Source organism: the organism of the source record quoted next, unplaced genomic scaffold (assembly GCF_019419815.1).
Source record: "Pyrus x bretschneideri cultivar Hongxiangsu unplaced genomic scaffold, Pyrus_bretschneideri_v1 Contig68, whole genome shotgun sequence".
Classification (NCBI taxonomy): Eukaryota; Viridiplantae; Streptophyta; class Magnoliopsida; order Rosales; family Rosaceae; genus Pyrus; species Pyrus x bretschneideri.
The window spans coordinates 1604245-1618138 of NW_025999807.1; the positions used below are offsets into that span (position 1 = coordinate 1604245).

At 37.6% G+C, this 13894-nt stretch overlaps 1 protein-coding gene across 2 annotated transcripts; it reads right to left on the bottom strand.

Moving 5' to 3' along the window:
* Positions 1-1578: 1578 nt before the first annotated feature.
* On the bottom strand, positions 1579-10196 carry LOC125472257 (histidine--tRNA ligase, chloroplastic/mitochondrial-like). Of its 2 annotated transcripts, XR_007254185.1 has the most exons (11): positions 9760-10196; positions 9560-9648; positions 9268-9397; positions 8993-9085; positions 8688-8762; positions 8039-8156; positions 4808-4950; positions 4005-4133; positions 3646-3809; positions 3370-3558; positions 1579-2580 (listed from the first exon to the last, which is right to left on the bottom strand). XR_007254185.1 is itself a non-coding variant. In XM_048573466.1 (10 exons), the coding sequence occupies exons 1-10, from the start codon at positions 10150-10152 to the stop codon at positions 3420-3422; spliced, it is 1473 nt and encodes a 490-aa protein (XP_048429423.1). In that variant the 5' UTR covers positions 10153-10196; the 3' UTR covers positions 3305-3419. The 2 variants fall into 2 exon arrangements, 1 of the variants encoding a protein (XP_048429423.1); XM_048573466.1 differs by lacking the exon at positions 1579-2580 and having other exon boundaries at positions 3305-3558.
* Between the last annotated feature and the right edge of the window lie 3698 nt (positions 10197-13894).

Below are 13894 nucleotides of genomic sequence, written 5' to 3' on the forward strand. Positions count from 1 at the left end.
AATTAAGAACTCAGGCTTAAAATTTTAGTTGAGATAGGAAGATGAGATACAAACTCAAGCATACGTTTACTTAGCTTATATAGAAAAACTCTAAATCTTTATCGGTTACAAATCACATTTATAAAATTGAAAAGAGTAAATACTTCTGCCATCTTTTATTTGTTTTGGAGAAAACTTAAAATGTGTTTACTAACACATATGAAATTAAAAAATGAAAAATATGTGGCCTTGCAATCCATGATCCAATATCTGAAAAATCTGAAGTTTGATTGATCAGAAGGAGGTAATCGATCTTTTTCTCATTCCTACTCTCCCCTACTTTTGACTTCTCCGATTCACGATGACTTTTCTTGTTTCATATGAGAAAATAAGTCATTGGTTTTTTCCAATGAGATAACGGAAAATTGGCTAAAATAATGATAAACAAGTTGCCAATATTGGAATGACACTTTTCCATCTTTTTTTATATGTCGTCACATGTCTCCAATTTCTAATTTTGAGCAGTTGAATCATTAAGATTCATAAATCCATCATCTCAACCAATTTCCCCCGACACATTTGAGTAACATTGTATGCAAAACAAACGTTTGGCCCGAGAGGGGGAGTTGTAAAATGCCACAAAACTAGGGCATCTAGCTAGGAAAATGCCACAAAAGCAGAGAACTGAGCCATCGGACGTGGTCACAGCGGCAGTAGTGACAGATCTGCCCGGATTCAGACACTGCCAGGACAAAAGAAAACAAAGGCGAAAACGACCAAAAACAGCAGAGGAAAGTAGGGAAAAAAATATAAGGGTTTTGGGCCATAAATAGAAAGCACATAAATATCGAGGATAATGATGCATGGAGGGCCATAAAAAGAAAGCACCTAAATATTCTTGGCCGATCAAAACTTCAAACAAGAATGGCGTTGAGATCGGAGACGTGGTTGCTTATGAGCGCGGTGCTTGTTGCTCGCTGTGTCAAATTTGGATGTTGATGCAGATTTAGATATAATTGCAAGGCTAAATTGAATAATCGGCCTTCATGGTGATTAGATATTCAAAAGATAACCTTTGCGGTGAAAAAATTAACAACTAAACCTATGAACCTCACGTGCAGCCCTTTGACAGTGACTTGAAAGAAATTTTATTTTGGGGCTTATTTCCTAACAGTTTTCCCCACAATAGTTTAATTCCTAATTTTTTTTCACCACAAGGGCTATCTTCTGAATGTCGTATCACCACGAAGACCATTTATCCGATTTGGCATAATACAAAACACTCATGTGGGGGCTTGAGATTAGTGCCACTACGGATTTCCTTTATAGGCTGCAAATCTGCATAAGAAAACATGCCTTATCACCGGTTACAAACTTATATACAATCATTGGACTATCTCTTATCACGTGAGTCGTGTCACGTGTTGAGAGCAATCAACGCATGGTCATATACAACCGGTGATACCCAATAATGCTCAAATACAACTGGTAAAGCACAGGTTCATCAAATTTATGTGTTTCATACAGAAATTTTTTAGGCAAATTCACACCAAAAAAAAATAAAAAGAAAAGCACTCCAGAATCATGCTATCATCTCAATGCAAGGGGATCATACTTTATATTTCCTATGTGTCGATGACAACTTTAAACAATGGATCGTTCACAGGAAACCAACGATACATAAAATCTGTCAGAAGTTAACGTTTGTATCTACTTTCGGTGCACGTTATAACATTTACTAGACCTCAGAAAACAATGTTTTATTTGACTGTACTTGTGTCCAGCAGTCTGATTTGGGCACAACAATTGCTGTATTTACATATGGTCACCAGCAACATACTCACCCTCTGTAACTTCAAATTCTCGTCTTAACTGCTCGATGTTTCCTCTTCTACTACCTTAAAATTTATTCATGTAAAACCCAAATTCTGAATGGCAATACCACCGTAACCAGGATTTAAAATTGCAAATATATTCGGTGTTCCTTAACAGATAAGATGCAGCAGTGATGAAGAAACAACTACTTTGGACAACATAATTTACTGGTTGACCTTACATACTGCAACAGCAGGTGCATGGAGAAAACCCTTAAATGACAATGTGGGATGCAAAGGCCGAACCACGGTGGAAGATTTGGATCTTGCACTCAGTGCTAGCCTATGGGTTTGGAGATTTGTCTTTGTGAGAAACTTAGCAGTGAGCACATGGTCTGACCTAATAATTTTGCCACCTGAAATAATCTTTTCTGGATCTGAACTTACAAATTCCTCCTACAATCCAGACCCAAAAATAAAAAACTTCCTCCCACACTATCCTATCCAAGCAAATCTCTTCAGGCAAATGACCCAAAGAAGTCATTCTCTAGGGTATGAGTATTTTCAAATTGCTCTAAATCGGCTAACAAAGACCAGTCTGAATTAAAAAGAAATGACTGAATATAGAAAATCGACTTTCTGAAAGGAAAGATCACAGTACCTAGACGATTCGGCAGAGCATTATCTGGAAGACTTCAAGTCATCTGCACGTTCTTCTTCATCAGGAAGACACACTGGGTCGCATTCTTCTTCTACTCCGAGCAACCATTACCATTCTAAACACAATCTGCACTATCAAGGTGGCAGGTCTCACATAAAACAAAGTTCTCTAAATTTTCTCATCTTTCAAAAACTTGAATTTAGAGGAAAGAAAATTGTACAATGCAGGTCCCTTCATTCTGTATATGGTTAGAGAATGTCATGTCACTCAATCAAACTAAAGCAGCAATCATAGGGCTTCTAGAGGCCACTGAAAATCTTGTAAATACCATGAAGCAAAATCATAATGTCAAAGCATCAAGGAAACAAGTCTCGAATAGGTGAAAGGTATCTTGAGTTTTCAAAAAGATAAAATGCAATCCAAGAGGCAATAAACGAATGCTATTTCCACATGAGGAACAACACCCAACCAAAACGTTACAAGAAATAAAATGGCTAATAAGACCTTACATAAGTACAAAGAAGACAAAATTATCTTTCATACCCATTCAAAACAGTTACAAATGCAATATCTATTGTCAAAATATCACATATTTGCCTTCATTAACAATCAAACCGAGTTTAAATCAGCAGACAGAGCACTGCTAAAAGATTAACTATTGCCTCCAATCTGTATGCTAGTTATCTTAATACAGGATAAAATCTTGAGGCTGATAAATGGGATGTTTATGCTGCACTGCACTATCTACAACCTGCTATTCCAAACAGATCATTTGTTCGTACTTCATATAGGAAAATGCTAATTGTCATAATTTCTTAGTATTTGTTCAAATGAACATGACAAATCCGAACCATTAACATTCTGACCAAAAAAATTTGTAAGTACATAATGGAGACAATTATAAACTGAACCTACCTACAAAGATAAAAGTAAACCATACAACCTCCAAATAACCAAACTTCTTATCACTCTAGTTCATCAAGTTTGATCTCATGTTGTTCACCAGAAGAAAGGACTTTCACACTCACCATACCCCTCTGCCACTCTGATTCTCCCACCAATATCAACCTATTAGCATTTATCCGTGCTGCACGCTTGAATACCCTGACAGAGAACAAATTCAAATAACATATTGGAAACACAGTGACTGATATAGAAATCTACAAGCACCACTAAGGGGGCAGGAAATACCATTTAAGCGGTTTGTTCTCCAAGACTAAATCAACACTTTGACCTTTCCCCCTGAGTATGGTGGCAACTGTTGCAGCTGCTTCTTTAAGTCCAGGATCAAGAGCACACACAATGTTCTCTACTTGCAGGCTGAGTTCCGGCAGAAGGCCCTTCTCCTTAAGCAACTGTAATCCCCACAAGAAAATATCAAATAGATGGCAAACCAAAAAAAATTGGGATAAAGAAAAAAAATTAGTGGCTAAGAATGAAGAATATTTAAATACTAGGAGCATTATCCAAAACATAAATTCAATTCTAGTAGGTAAAAAACTTCATAAAGCAAGGAATAGGATATATATATTACATAAGTTTCAGCTTACTTCCACTATGACGGCATCACCAAATCCAAATCCACAAGCAGGAATGTCATCACCACCAAAAGTAGAAAGCAAGCGGTCATATCGCCCACCACCACAAATGGCCCGTAACTTTCCTCCTCTATCAAAACCCTGAAAATAAAATTTATTTGTCAGGAACTATTTTCTGCAGTGACAAAATTGGAAGCAATTTTATATACATACAAGGTAGATCTAATCACCATAATTAAGTAATCATGCATTCATAAAAACAGTATGTCATATGGCTGCTTATTTTGTCTGTCACCAGCACAAAAGTTTGTTGTTACACATAGGCACAACAATGCAGAAGTTCCAGTATGTTCTACATCTGACATTTTAGGGGGGCAAATTTTCACGTCACTTTTCAGTTGTTTCATAAGTAATGACAGTATTACAACCAACTTTTCACTTCACACCGAACAGAACTCTAAAATGTTCCAGTGTAGTATTTGACAAATGCTACTAAATTTTGCTCACAGATCAGTTAAATGCATTTCAGTACTTCCAAATTCATAAATGTATAAACTGGCAGTGAGATAATGTCGAGAAACTACATCCAAAGCAGACTGATGCCCAAAATAGACACGCAGTAACATATACGATCCCCAGGACATTATTCGCACACAAAAAGGTAATACCAGATTATAAAGAAATATCATCAACTACCAGGAGCAATAAACAACTAAAGAAAATGGAAATGATGGTAGAACTCAAATCATTCTACAAGCATGACTAATATCTGCAATGTCAAAATTTTAGGAGGGAAAACACGTGGAAATCCTAACCTCGAAAACAATACCAGTGTAGTAGGCAAGGCCACGAACAATAGAAGCATCAAACTGGATCCATTCAGAATAACCAAATTTGTCAGCAAGAGAGAATAGCTGTTTCAAATCAGCAACTGCTTCCTGAGCATCTCCAAGAACCTCTACATATGAAAACATTGAAAGCATATTAATAATCACCCCATCACCTTGGAAACTCTACTCACAAACGATTGACAAAATAATCCGACTACTCTTTGAAAAAATTATACAGTTCAATTTATTGTGGCCGCAATTCATGTTAACTCAAGTCTGAACCCACCTCCTCACTATCCTTTCCCACTTTCAAGTCTCAACATTCTTTCACTTCTCTCTGATCTACGAGTAACTACTAACTCCTGAATTCATCATCACCGTTACCCAAGATAATTGTCTATTTCTCTCTCTATTCATTTCTTATAGAGGCACCTTAAATAATTCCTTTTTCTCATCTAATAAGTGTTTATCCACCTTCACCTAATATACGAAAGCTTAGTTAAGCATTATCATTTTCAATATCTATGTTACATTACATTATCTTGTTACCTTCACTAATGTTCCTCGACCATCAAGAGTACTTGTAATTTCTAGCAGTTAAAGCTTTTGCGTTTAGCTTTTAACAAACAAATATCACAGTAAAATAAATCATTTGTACAAAAGTTCACTGATCGTAAGAGAAGAACTGGTTAAAAATTTTGATTATTCAGAACAAGTGCTTGGGAGAAACACGAGTCTCAGACAATCTCAGGCAATCAAATCGGGTTCATGCCAGGACGCTCGACTATGGAAGCAATCTCTCTCTTACAAAGATCAATGAAATGATATAGAGATATGCAAAAGGATTTGCACAAGATGAAAAAGCGTATGATAGGATCCCATAGAACTTCTTTGGAGGATTCTAGAGAAGAAAGGAGTGCAAGTAGAATATATCCAAGCAATAGAGGATATATATATACGACGGAGCAAGGACTGTATAAGAACTCATGAAGGACAAATTGAAAGTTCCCATAACCATAGGGTTATACCAAGGCTCAGCATTAGGTCCTTACTGTTTTGCATTGGTAGTGGATGAGGTAATGGGACATATTCAAGATATATCCCTGGGTTGCTTTTGGCAGATGATATAGTGCTAATAGATGAAATGAAGAAGCGCGTAAATGTGAAACTTAACCTTTGGTAAGAGGTGTTGGAATCTAAAGGTCTTCACCTCAGTACGTCGAAGACAAGAGTATATGGAGTGCAAGTTCAGTGGGAATGGGGTCAAATGAGATAGGGATAAGGATTGGAGATTAGAAAGTACCAAAGAGTGAACACTTTCACCATCTTGGATCTATCTTGCAAAAGAACAAAGAACTGGATGGAGATCTTAACCATATAAGGAAACTAATGAAAAGGGCTTGAAAACTTTGAGTTTTAACGATAAGAACAAAATAAAGGGTAAAGTGAACAGTACAAGGATTGACTTTTTAATGTAAAAATATGGTTTTTCGTTAAAGTGAACAGTACCGGGAGTTTTTCGTTAAAGTTCCCTAGAATATAAGCTGATGGATTAAAAGGAAGAGTGCATCCGGTGTGTTGTACGATTTTCGTAAGCCAGAAAAGCTCAAGAAATTTTTTTATAGTATGGCAATAACGCTAGCAATGCTTTATGGCACAAAACGTTGGGTGGTCAAGCATCACCACGTGCAGAAAAAATGTGTAGCGGAGATGCGAATACTTCACTGGATGTGTGGTACATGAGAGATGACATAATTAAGGGCGAGGATATCTATGCTAAAGTATGAGCAGTTGTAATTGAAAATAAGATGAGAGAAAAGTGGTTAAGGTGGTTTGGACATGTGAATCGAGGACCTACAGATGCTCCATTTAGAAAATGCAATTATGAGATAGAGGCTCAGGTCAAAAGGGATAGAGAAAGACCTGGAAAGACTTGGAACGAGACTTTAAGAAAAGATATGGAGTACTTGGAGCAAACGGAAGACTTGGCGCAAAACCAAGTTCGGTGGCATTCTAGGATTCATACAGTTGACCCCGCTTAGGGATAAGACTTTGTTGTTGTTGTTGTATTTTGGAATAAGTACTACTTACCAAAGGTTCCCATCGGCATACTAAAACTTTTCGTAAATTTTATCCAATCTATAGTCTAATAATCTACTATCAAACTTACAAGTGATGTCATTGCTAAGCCAATGTTTTGAAAACGTGCCCCAAGGCGCGCCTAGGCGGCTTTGGAGTCGAGGTAGGGGTGAAAACATCTATGCCCTGTGGGAGTAGGTAAAAACTCACCTAGACATGGTCGAGGTGTGCATTAGGCAGTACTGGGCGTTTTCTTTTTTATAAAACTTCTTAGCCTTCTTCGTTCGACCCTCAAGTCCTCGACAACCTAGCGTTGTTCTTCTTCTTGCGAAACACTAAAACCCTCCCTTATCTTCTTCGCGCGATACCATCAACTGAGTAGCACCGCCACGACCCAGAAAAAAGGGAAAGTGAGTGATGTATATGGACTATATTAATGTTGCAAAATGAGCGGATACTGGCAAGAGAGAGAGAAGAGAGAACGTACAAGTGAGAGAGTGTACAGAGGGAAAGAGAGTGGGTAGGGGATGTGTGTTGGACCATATTAATGTTGTAAAATGAGTGGATATTAACGAGGGAAAGACTTTTTTTTTACCATTTTTATTTCAATGTATGTGGACCTATTTGGATGAATGATTTCTTTTTTCGCACGTTTTTTAGTTGAACTTGTTTATGACTTGTGCACTTTTGAACAACAAACAATATTTTTATGCAAAATATTATAATTTATATATGTAACTATATATAATATATATTTATATATAGATTATAAATTTTAGGCCTCACGCCTCAAGGCTTTCGCCTAGGCAGGGCTATCCATGAAACACCTCGCCTACACCTTCGCATTTTAAAACATGGGTCGTACTACACAAAAGCAACCTTTTTTAATCAATTGAAAATTTGCCTCTATGCAGCACAAAAAGTTTTGATCTACAAGGGCGTGAGCCGTGTAGGATACCGAAATATTTAACATACCCTCTTACAAGTTTATATGCAAACAGCTGGATATTTGTGCTGCTCTGAGAATACATACGGTATATTTTCACATCTTGGAGAGGGGGGAACACGGTTATTTTACCTTTTATTGCCAAAAACTTATATATAAATACTTTCTGAATCAATATTGTTAAGACCAACCTTCCAGCTTTGTCAATGACTTTATGGAAAGAATTTGCAATAACTGTTCAATAGCCTCTTCTGATACACCAGCAGATTTCAACTCATTTTTTATATCATCCACTGGAATCTTCTCTATCTGTTTACAATTCAAATCAAGAAAAGAATTAGAAACTTGTAACAAAAGTCTATATTTTTTGTTAGGGTATATGATCATGCATAAGAAAATGGAGAAAATATTGTATAGAAAATATCATATTCATTGTACTATCAGGCCAAGAGCAAGACTAGATTCTGATCCAAAATGCATACAAAGTTCAAGGACTCTCAACATAAAAGGCACATGTAGATACTATACTCATACATATGTGCATATACAAAAGCAGAACATCATACTACAATTATTGAATGTAAAAGGAACTTAAATATATCGACATGAACTAGCAACTAGCATACTTCAAAGCAAAAATTTGGAAGAACTTTTTCAAAATCTAATAAGTCAAAGTTATTAAACTAACAAATAATCTTAGTTTTTCTTCTCAGGAATGTATAATCAAACAAATACAATGCCATCCTGGCTTTCACATCATAATTTTTTTTAAAAGAACAATAGTAAAAACCCAGAACATAATTAGCTGCAATCCAAAACTTGCAACCTTTCACAATTTACCTTGTCTATGATGATGCAAACTTTGCCAAATAAAGATTCGGGTATGGAATAGCGCCTCAGTACTTCTTGTAAAACCTATAATATAGAAATGTTAGGCCAATAGGCAGTAGTCATAAAATCAAAAATTTTAGTATTTAAAAATGACATGAAAACTCATTCAGAACAAACAGTGGGAGAGCTTTTCCAAAATAATTGGATGTGTGAGTTTCTTTTTCGATAAGTAACTTGAGAATCATTTGGTAATATGATGTGAAAGACCTCTCAATCAAGTAGCCTAAGTTCATGCCATGAAATACCATCCGCACCTTACGACTTGAAACCTTAAATCCAACATCTGATGCCGTAATTCCTAATCGCTTGAAGAAAGTGACAATTGAAGAAATAAGTTCTGCTTCAGCCTAGCACATGAAGATGAAAAATAAAAAATAAAACTAAGGCTTGTTAGGGAAATGCATATAACACAACATACACAAATACAACATCATCTGAAACAGATTGAAATTTCAATCAAAGCAAGAGTAAGAGGTATCACAAAAAATTGCATAATCATATAAGCGATGCAGCGGAATCAGCTCCATACCGTAACCTCAGGTACACCAATAATATCCATATTCCACTGGTAATGCTCCCGACGCCGCCCCCTTGTCATCCTCTCGTACCGCCAACACTGCCCAACGGCAAACCATTTCAATGGCAGGGACAGAGATTTTCTGGACAGGAAAAAACAAGGAGATCAAAATTTTTGGCTTCCGCACCTGGATATAAACAAATCACAGAGTAAATAATACATATATAGATACACATTATACACTTGTACAACCAAGTCTTTAACTAGCAAAGTAACACTATCAGCAGAATCAGAATCGCAGTACCCTTTCTGTATCACCAGCCTGGCCAAAGAAGGAGTGAGCTCCGGCCTCAACGCGACGCGACGATTGCCTCGATCTTCGAAGCAATACAGCTACACAATACAGTGCAATGTAGGTATATGAATATATAAATTTATATATGTATGTATGCAATTCAAATTCAAGCAATGCAGGTAAAAGAAACGCTGAGAAAATCAGCATACCTGGTCACGAATCTCCTCCCCTGCTTTTCTGATAAACAGCGCCTCCGTCTCAAGAACCGGAAAGTCGACCTCTTCGAAGCCGAACAGCCGCGAGACCTCTCTGAAATTGTAGAAGAGCCAGTTGCGGAGGCGCATATCTTCGGGCGGGAAGTCCCTGGTGCCCTTGGGAGGGTTAACGTCGATCTTCTGGAGGTCATCGGTGGCCGGCGCCGGAGATAGAGCCCCGAGGCGACCGCCTCCGGTGGCATTGGGGGTGAGAGAAGAAGCGGCCGGGGAGAGTAAAGAGAGGGGTCTAGGGTTTGGGGTGAGAGGGAGTTTGGGGAGGGGCAGTCGAAGAGCGCGAGTGAAGGGCTTGTGGAAGATAACGAGGGAAGACGAGACAGCAGAGAGCATGGCGACGGTGGTGAGGGCTCGATTGTCTTTTCGGCCACTTGGGTCTTTGGTTGTTTTGATAAAAACGCAGAGGAATAGGTTGAAAACAACGTATGGATTTGGCGGGGGCCCAAATTGAATAGTGAAGGCCCAAATATTTTTAGTAGGATGCCAAACAAGCCATTGTTTTTTCGAAAAAAATGGAGTTAGGCCCGGTCCTCGAGGATTGAGGAACACCTTCTCAAGGAACCTCGCGGCCAACTTTCATAGTTTCTTTGTTTTGATTAGAACTATTTATATTATAAATCAATATATATAAATTATTTTTACAAAATATATATTTGAAATTGTTTAATTGAATAGTATAAAATAAATAGTCAGTATCGTTAAAAGTGTGACGAGTCGTATATTTATTTACTACAATTGACTCACCAAACAACTTTAGTTTTCATTGGTTTTGTTTAGAGATGATCTTTGTTGAGGCTCCAAAATGTCTTAAAAGTCCCCCAACAATGTTTCTAGAATAATTTATGATATTAACGATTATGATTATAAGTACGAAATTCTATAAATCAATCACAACGTATCTTGAGGAGAACTCCTCCTCAATATTAACAAATCAAGATTCTCTTGTTTTTCTTGTTAAAAATCATCCTAGTGTGGATTCCAAATTTTCATTCTATGGTTGAGATATCATAGTCCACAATATAAACATTCCTTAAATTTTTAATTTGTCACACATAACATGACGTAGCATTATTCTAACATTATATGTTATAGTTCCTTATGCGTTAAATTCCTGGCTCTCTATTCTTCAATCAATCATGCTTATTCAAAAATAAAAATAAAATAAAATCCTCGAATACTATTGATCGTAATTTTTTCAAAAAAAAAATGATGACATTAAGGAGTGAGAAAATAATTGCAAAATAGAGTGAGAAAATAATTGCGAAGTCGTTAGTGGAATTTACAACATTTCACTTATAAATAGAAAAAATATTACCTAACCATATATAATACTAAGTGGCATATCGACTTTATGTTAATACACACATGTATATATATATTTCTCATCAACATCACCATTCATGTTTATCACGCTTCATATTATTTATTATTTTCTCGATTGTTCATGAAACACGCATGTGCATCCAAATTTCACCAACTGCATACATATGCACCGACCCATTTCATATATTTCAATTTCATTTTTTGACGTTTCTAGATGAGTGATCAAAACAAAATACAATGTAGTACACTGTAGTACTCTTCTCAACAGGTACTACTCTCTTCTGGCATGCTTCAAAGCAAAAATATCATTTTCTAGATAAATTAGCTTCACCTACTTAATGAAAATTAGGCAATCATATTTCGTTTAGGCATTCACTTTCCATAGGTCATGTTCAAAATGATGATTACCATTAGTTAATCGTACTCGTAAGCTACTAAGGGTAAGAATAATCGTCCAGGTCTTATTGTGAAACAAAAAAACCGCCCCGAGTCTAAAAAATAAAATAAAGAAACCTCCGGTACACCACCCGGCGTAGTCTCTGGAGCCCTTCTTCTATTTCTCGAATTCTTTGGGTGGTAGCTTGCTTCCAAGCCCTACCTTATATAAAAGTTGTTTATAATTTGACGTGTATTAATTTATGCATGCTATTTTCTTTATGAAATTTGAACTCAAAATGTTTCTTGATTATTTGACATGTATTAATTTATGCATGTTATCAGTTTAGGTCGGATGTCCCAAAGAAAATAACAAAAATTTTATTCATTTAAATATAAATAGAATAAGAGACCCATCATTAAAATGAATAAAAAAAAAAATTTAACTTTGATGTCATGACTCCTAATCACGAATGACACACCCCAATCAAGATCAGGGCATGCTGCCCGTCGCGTGGAAGTGACGTAACCATGTGCACAGTGCGGAAGCAAAATAAAATAGTAATATAAATAGTACGGATAAATAAAACTAGCTTACATAAAGTAATAAAAACAAGTGCAAGCGTAAGTGCGACACTTATTTCAGAGCATAAAGCTTAAAGCAGTCCAGGAGAAAATGACGCAACAAAAGTACACCCGAAGGTGGTCCTACGCTGGTGATCATCTGTCAGATATGCCGGGGAAATCCTCAGGGAAACCACCACAAGTGCTAGCCAACTAGAACCTGGAGGGGCGCAAAACAAAAGCGTGAGTGGGCAAAAACAAAGCTTTTCAAAAACCATTTAATAAATAAGTTCTAACCCCTCGCCGTAAAACCTGTATACTTCCCAGAAAATAGAGTATATAAATATATAAATCATGCTCAGGAATACGCCATGCCAAAATCTCAAGGTAAAATGCAAGTGCTCAGGTAAAATCGAATCAATATTATCTAATCTGTCAGTCGGAGTCACCTAACGTGACCTGTACGGCTGAATCTAGAGCTCAAATCTCAATCTCACTATCTATACCTGCACACGAGTCGGAACCACCTAAGGTGGTCTGTACGACAGGACTGGGTGTAAAATAAGTACGCTCTAGTGCTACGATCACGTGAAGGCTGGGCGAATAATCGCGGGTCACCTACGAGTCAGAACCACCTAAAGTGGTCTGTACGACAGGACTGTGCACCTAACTTGGATCCAATTTGAGCGTGTGGTGCGGGAGGTGAACAACACGTGAAGGACTGTGCCCAACTCAGGGCGGGAGCACTGACACCGGGGGTGCAGGTTATGAGCTCTCTATGTATCACAAATCACCATTGAATGTAAACATAAATCACAACTCACCTGGCACTTACCTATGCGTCCGCAGCACCAATACACACACATATATAAATGCAAGTAACTATGCATAACAAACGGCAATATAATATATGGCATTTAACGAATAAACATTTCAAATCATTATCTGGGAAAATATAAGTATATAGGTATATACGGAAAACCAAAAGCCCACTCACTGATATGTGGAAGGGTCGTAACCCCCCTGCCTCGAGTGACCACGCTCGTCCTCGGGATAGGTATCACCTATATGCAAAACAACTATAAAAACGTTAATTTTAAAGCACATAACCCAACTTAAGAAATAACTTCTCATACAATGCTCAAATGGGGTGTATGAATACACCAACGTGATCTACTCAACCTCAGGAACATCCCCATATTTTTAAAATAATTTTTCACCGTCGCACGCGCCCCCACGCGCCGGCCAAGGCACGACCACACGCGCAGGCACGTGCCTGGCACGCTGACGGCATCAACTGACGTCGTTAGGAATATTCCGTTATTTATAACGGTTTCCGTCAACGGCATCAGGAATATTCGGTCAAATTTGACGGAATATTCCGTTGTCTTCTCCAGCGAGGCTCCGGCGCCGGAAAATCGGGAAAATTTCAAACCTTTGTAACTTCTTCGTTTTTCACCCAAATTTCACAAAATTGGTACCAAAATGAAGCTTACAACGAGAGGAACACAATCATACCACTTTCAAGTGCTAAAATCTGCAAAATCTCACCTGAAAAATCACCCCAACTCCGGCCAACCTCGAAACTCGTGATCCCAACGTCCAAAACCTTCAAACGAACCACCCCGAGCCTCCTAGGGACCTCACCAAGCTCCCTACAAGCTTGAAATTCCCAAAAACATGAGAAATTACGTGTGCATGAACAGTACCAAAATCGGGCAACCCGAGTTCAACGTGAGAACGAAGGTATTCTTACCTGAAATGGGTATGGTTGAACTCCTACGAGCCTCACGAGCATGGATATGTACTTTAT